The 7,189-nt window shown below is 36.8% G+C and overlaps 1 protein-coding gene across 1 annotated transcript in view; it reads right to left on the reverse strand.

Annotated features, from left to right (window-relative positions):
• Positions 1–6,326, reverse strand: part of LOC130562852 (fucolectin-like) — a 10,093-nt gene extending 3,767 nt beyond the window's left edge. The window contains exons 1-5 of the mRNA XM_057348144.1: positions 6,275–6,326; positions 6,068–6,135; positions 3,814–3,861; positions 3,434–3,698; positions 2,131–2,270 (exon numbers count right to left, since the gene is read on the reverse strand). Of these exons, the coding sequence (XP_057204127.1) occupies positions 2,131–2,270; positions 3,434–3,698; positions 3,814–3,861; positions 6,068–6,101 (487 nt within the window). The 5' untranslated portion in view covers positions 6,102–6,135; positions 6,275–6,326. The remainder of the gene's footprint in view (positions 1–2,130; positions 2,271–3,433; positions 3,699–3,813; positions 3,862–6,067; positions 6,136–6,274) is intronic.
• Positions 6,327–7,189: the final 863 nt, after the last annotated feature.

The following is a 7,189-nucleotide window of genomic DNA, read 5'->3' on the forward strand; positions in this document are numbered from 1 at the left end:
AAACGCAACATTGAAATATCAAAATAAGTGAGGTGGCCAATCAAATGGAAGGAGGCGGGAATTACTGGTTAGAGAGCCGAGCAGTGACCAATCAAATCAAAGAAGACGGAGCTACTGTCACGTCTTCAGCTGTAGTTCAGCAGGAGACGCTTCAGTTTTAAAGTTGAAAGAGTGCTGTGCAGCACACAACATACTGTTAGTGACTAAAAACATTACTGTTTTATCGTTTAACATTAAAAATGTTGAACAACCGACAGTATTCAGTGATGCAAACGACAAAATGCTGATTTAGTTGAAAAATATGTAATTTATAACTATCTGTCAATTTAGTATTTTATTTGGGAGAAGGTTAAGAATAATTGTGTGCATATTGTAAATTAATTTAATTGTTATCAAGTAAATACACTAACTAAAAAAAGATTCAATCATCCTCTTGGGCTTTGTGAGGCTTAAAAAGGTTGTTTATAGTTTGTGGTTCAAATAAAAATCTTTGCAAATAGTTAAATGCATTGACCAATAGATTCTACAACCTTTGTATGATTGGTCCCTGTATGTTCTGTGGTCAAAATTTAAAGGGACAGTTCTCCAAAAATTTAAAGTAATGAAATTATCAAATGTTGACAATCACTATAGACTTGTAATGCAAGGTTTATGTATTTTTGTTTTTATGACATTCCTACATCCCAAATACAACTACAACTAATATAATTGTTAGATTTAAAGTTTGCGTGCAAATAATCTAACATTGACAATAGATGATTGTATTGGGCCACAAGGGACCCCCAAATAAAATTCAGCTTAGGGCCCCGTAAAGGCTTGGTCCGGCCCTGGTGTCAGTATCTTGAATCTGTTTCTCCTTGTAGGTTGATTTAAATGACACAGATCTAAAATCGGACGAAGTCCCTGTCTTTATTCAGGGCTATAAAGTATCATCTGTAAAAGACTGATATTGTTAATAGTAATACTCAGTATTACTTTAGGCACCTTAATTTTTTATTGTATATATCACAAATAGCAAATATTACAACTTAAACTTGCTTACAGAAACACATTGCACGCATTGAAGGAAGAAATAGATTTGATGTAATAAAAATCCAGAGTCAAGAGCCCAACTAAAGCAAACACTTATCACAGTAATGGTGGTTTATTGAAATTCAAAATTATTTCATCATTAAAAGCATTAATTAACATTGACAAATCAACCATTTTTAACATTGATTCAATGGTTTGTACCTGTTGGCTTGCTGTCTGGGAGTCCCCTACATCCTGAATGTTCTGTGAAGGTCCACCAAATAACGTCCCCACACCATTTAAAAAACTCCACATCGTGACCACCTCGGAATGTTCTGGGAATGTATTCAACACCAGCAGCGACGTTCTGAGAACGTTCTCGGAACAAAACATTTCTTAGGGGGTTCTCACCAAACTCTCTGGGAAAGGGGAAAATACTCTATAGCCTCTTTCTCTGGTTCAACACAAGGTGCTATTCTTCTTTTACCACAGTTTGCAATACGCCATTGAATCAAGGAGGATTGGAGGAGAACTGAATTCCCCTCTATATATTATTTACATACTAAGGTAAGTTTGGCTGAAATTTCCACTCTGCAAAATAATCAGAGGGATCATTCTCTCTACCTACCAAGTGTTCTGAATCGATGTGCTGGCAGGAAGCGGTTGGACAGAAATAAGAGAAGATGAGGTGGAAGAACCATTGGGTTTTCCACTGCCCAAATCACCTGAGGAGGTGGGGTTGGCAGAAGCTTCCACTGGGGGCGCAGAAGGGGGGCCTGGCATGAGACTCCCCCTCAGATTAATTTAACTAGACACAGAGATGTGTTCAGTTTAGCACAGATTGTGTTTTTTAACAACAGTTTTTACTCATAAGACTCATAAAAACTGTGTGTTAAAATGCCATAGCACGCTTTTTTAGTATTTAACAGTGTAGCATCCATAGAATGGCTTAATGGTGCGGAGATCTGTGGCCCAGTGTTTGTTTAAATGAACCTAGAAAATGTTTATATTTGACCCAACCATGATGAAAAGCCCTAGCATTTTGAGGGAGTTCATGTCTTGGGTGCAAATGGACCAGACTTTATCCTGGTAATTAGAAACTGGTTTCGCAAGAATTACCTTTTTTATACACCTGCACTTCAGCCAAAGAGAGAATTTTCTGACTTCCAGGTATAATGACATTCACATATCGCCCTCTCATTCCACCACAGAACAAAGACACAGACTGGGCCGTTACCACAGCACCCAGCACAGCACATCTAAAAAAAGAATATGCAGTCTTTAGTGTTTTGCATTGTTTTTTCCTTTTTCCTTACACTTTTTCGTAAAGCAACATAAACATTCAATTCAATTCAATTCAATTTTATTTATATAGCGCTTTTCACAATGTGCATTGTTCCAAAGCAGCTTTACAGGAGCAAATAAGAAAAACACAGAAAGGTAAAACACAGCACAGTGCATGGTGTTTATAGACCAAGCAAGATCATTATAATAAATAATATCTAATAAATAAATGAATAAATAAATAAATTTATTTTATTTATTTATGGATTGGTTGAGCCTACAGTACATAGATTAGGCATAAACCTATATAAATCAATGTTTATAGTAATAATTATTAAATATTGCATACTACTTCAAACCTTTAAAAATAGGTTACATTTAATTCATCATTTTAATTTTACAAGACAACTAGACTTCTTTAATTGAGTGGCATGGCACAAGTCAAAAATTAAACTGGGATCTACACATGGGCGCCGGAAGCACAAAATGGATACAAATGGGGGTCCTCTCCAGAAAAAAACAATTGAGTGTAAAAAATGACACCACTTTACATGCAGCTTCAGTGGTTTAGTAAAAAAAGATGTGACAAATAGTTTTGGCGCTATCGACGCAAGTTCGAATCCGCCTTTTGCCGAACTGGCTCTTCTGCATTTTCACATATCACAATCACTATCAATAGGCATTTATTAAAAAAAAAGAAAATATTTGATTTGAATAGATGTTTAATAATAAAGTGTATGGTTAGTGGAGGTCTTTATTGTTCAACAATTAGTTGGTATCCATTAAATAACTTGAATAAATATAATCATTTACACTCTATTATTATTGTATAATGTACAACTATAGGTTACCTTGCTGTGTTGAAACGAAAAGGGGTTTAATTTACATGGACTCTGAATGAGCCAGATGGAATGGATTTAATGAGGCAGCAGCATCGAAGTCAAGGCTGTAATTTTTATTTTTTAGTTACTCCTCAAGTGGAATGGATTTGACAGACGCTCTGCACTAAACTAGAGACAGTACAAGTGAGTGGGTCCTGTCCCACCCACATACACCATGGTTCTGAACGTCTGCTTAATTTAATACCCTTTATCCTTCATCAATAACTATCAATACAAAGTTGCATGAATAACCAAACCTAGGATTATTGTTGCCGTTGTTTTCCAGAGAATTTCCAATATGAATTTCTGCTCCATTGAGGCGTTCGCCACAGCACGAAACTCTGTTAGTGATGACAATTTCAGCAATGTGGTAAGAATCCAGAAGGTCCAGCCTCCACCAGGGGTTGTCAGTGGAGGCCGCCGTACTTGAGAAGGTTGAGGGCTGACCGTCAATGGCATATGCAGCCACATACGGATGATAATTGGATGACTGTACAGTCTTTCCCCTTAATGCCAAATTCTCTAGAAAGGGTTTAAGAGATTTTAAAATTGCCATGTATCAGGAATATTTACTGAAATGTTAAGATTTGTTTCTTTATATGTTGTTGTTCTAGTAAAGGATGTTTATAGTTGTTACCTTCTTGCTGGGGTGTGCTGGCTTGTGTAGTGAAGTAAACTCCTGCTCCTTAAGAAAGCAAAAGGCAAATGATATGTTTGTTTGTTTATTTAAATACTGTCCAATGTGAACAAACATGTCATTTATAAGCCAAGAACATTTAACAAAAGCAACATCTTTTGAAATCAGTATATTAGGAGGCAAATTTCAGCTAATTTATGATCTGTCACAAAAAGACAAATACAGTAAAGCCTGTTAAAGATTAATTGTTTTTAATCAAGTGACCGCTCCAAAAATGATCTGCAATGATCTCTGCCAGTAGATGCTTTGAACGCTGTACAGGAAACGACTGAGGTGCATTCACTAAAACTAGTCTTGCATGTCACATTACATCATCTGCACATATCTGACTTAAACATAACTGACAATACACAACAAATAATCTGCGCTGGTTTATTTGTATGGAAGCAACAGCAAAGATAAAAAAACCCAGCATAATGTGGCAATATTTGCTTTGGGCAACATGAGGCAATATTTGCTTGGGGTAACTAACCCTATTTTAAAAGAAACGTTTCCCCAAGCAATAAGCCTTTTTAACAAGAGTTTAAAACTGTGTCTCCATGTGGTAAAGTTACTTCTGCTATAGATTAGAACCTATTGTTATGGAATACTCTTGTGTCATTTAAAGCTTTTCTTCATTTATATGTACTATCCTTTTCTGCGACTTTAATATATATTAAACATGAAAGTTAATATTTGTCCATTTATCTATTTTGTGCACACTGTGTTTCCTTTAACATTTAAAATGAAACATTTAACACTAACAAGTGTTTCGATTTACTGAAAAAGACGAATAATTGAAAAACAACACATAATTAATAAAAATCCTCTAGAAATGCATTTACGCAAAGCAGGCCCGGATTAAGAATTCAGGGGCCCCAGGGCACAAGTGTCTTGTAGACACTTGTTGTCCTTTGGTTAAACTTTATTTGTGTAAGCACCTCGCGACTCACGTTCTTGTGTAAGCGTGTGTGTTAAACGGTATTAACGAATATTATAGGTATACTTACACTAGTCTGTGTAAGTAAACATTTTGCAAAGCACTCTGGATTTTCTAATAACGAAGGCTAAAAATCGGTAAAGTAAGGCAGTTAGACCTGATCAACATTATATCAAAATTCATTATTTGGCGAAGAAACACTACCAAATACATGTAAACAATTCTTACCTTTTGAGATTTTAAAGACAACCGTGAGGGTATTCTAGCCTGTGGATTATATTTACAACAATAAAGCCGTTTTCATTTACATATTTTCAGTTTAGTGACTTAGCGCGACATTTAACAAATCACCATAAAAAGCGGCGATTTTGGCTACATTCTTTCACACAGCCTCGTAACCACATGCATATTTACAGACGAAATGTGTTCATGTTTATACATTCAAACAGTCGATAACAGTGACAGGTTGTTGGAAACGCTGTTTTGTACTTATTTCATTCAGGAGTCACCTGTGGAATGTGCTGCTTCTTCCTGCCGCTCACTGAGATCCCTGCGCGGGGGAAAGGAGACATTGCGCTCGCGGGACAGCACTGGCGACATTTTCCCACTGAATGAAAGCTTTATCGGAAGGTCGCTGGATATTTCGCTTTGTGCTTCTCCTGAACAAAAGCTGCTAAAGAGCTTGTAATTTACTAAATCAAGAGACAGACTTGCGTACGTTAGAAACACTGTTTTGTGTGCGCACTTGCGTGTGTGCGGGCCAGACAGGCACACTGCAGAATTAATATAGCGATAACATGGTTATGTTACATTTTCTCCCCCCTCCTTGGACCCCAAGCGCGCATGGGCCCCTGGGCCGGTGCCCATAATGCCCATTGGATAATCCGGCCCTGACGCAAAGCATGCAACACAAATTATTCATGTAGTCCCATCTTGAATGGATTAAGATATATGACTGAACATGAAAAGATTATGTTGTGTCAAAATTTCTTTGTTCAAAATAGTTGAATTAACTTGTTTTAAATAGTACCAAAATTCATTTTTTCACGCTGCCATGGGAAATTAATTGATGGTAATTGTTTTCACATTGTTTACCAACAAAAATATGAGGACAAGTTATCAGTGCCATTATAGAAATTTATTTGCAATGTCCAATAACAGGAGTTACCAAAATAATGTCATTTTGACATGTAAATTAGCCAGAGAAACTAGTTATGAGCCATTTGAAATGAGCATTTCTTTAACAAAATGTACACTTAACCTAAGGACACTTACCGTAAAGCACAAAGAGACACCTGAACACCCACATCTCACTTCTTAAGCTTAAACACGGCTCCTTCCTTCTTTCAGTTGATATACTGTATATCAGAACAGATATAATTATACATATTAATATACTGATATATACATATTATAATACTGATTTACAATTTGAGTATTTTCTTTTCTCACAAGTATGCATTTAAAAAGAAAAAAACATACCTTGTTTTTCCCCTTCTTTTCTATTTCTCACACTAGTCTGTTTCTTTTTCAGCTGTTCTCTGTTTTCTATCGACGACCAAATGGAAACATTTTTGTCAAACTCATGTTTAAATGTATGCAAAGCAAGACTGCTCTTTTGTTAAGCAAATTCTTTCTAAGAACCTTCATGTCAAATTGTCATGATCCAGTCCTCCTTGTCAGGTGTTTTCTAGTTTTGTGGACATGACACTACCATGTCTTTTGTGCTTGTTGTACCATTGTTTTTTTTCATAGTGCCATGTGCTCTCCTGGGGCCTGTTTCAGAAAGGAGGTTAGTGAAAACTCTAAGTATATTAACCCTGAAATGAGGGAAACTCTGGGTTTTCTGTTGCAAAGTATGTCAAACCCTAGAATGCGGGGTAACTCAAGCTCGTTTCTAAAAGAGAGGTAACTTATACTCAGAGTCAGTAACGATAGTAACTTACTCTGTGAACCTAACCTAGTAGGGAGCAGGTTTTCATTAGTAATCCCAGAGTTTCTTTCGAGCTCCTCTTAATTTTAAAGCGCAAGTGGTGTGCTTCATTCATTAATACAGTCATTTATGGCACACATTTTGATCACACGGGCACAATCTCAGTGACTCAAATGTCATGTTCGCGTTGTTAACGCAATGCTCTTACCACTGAGCTACAGGAAAGCTACGAGACGGTTGGCACCGTAGTAGTAATTGGTGCAATACAGTTCCTTTCAAACATTTAATGGTCCTTCGAGCTGGATGTTATAACCGTCTCAGCAATGATGTCCAGACCCAGAGAGAAAACAGTAGATGATGAAGTGGTCAGACCGCGCAGAATTGCTCGACAGCCATTGTATTTTCAGGACTATGAGGTTAGTCACCATCAGAGGCACCTTACATTTGCAGATGAGCAGGTGAAA

This window comes from Triplophysa rosa, linkage group LG1 (genome assembly GCF_024868665.1).
Source record: "Triplophysa rosa linkage group LG1, Trosa_1v2, whole genome shotgun sequence".
NCBI classification, from domain to species: domain Eukaryota; kingdom Metazoa; phylum Chordata; class Actinopteri; order Cypriniformes; family Nemacheilidae; genus Triplophysa; species Triplophysa rosa.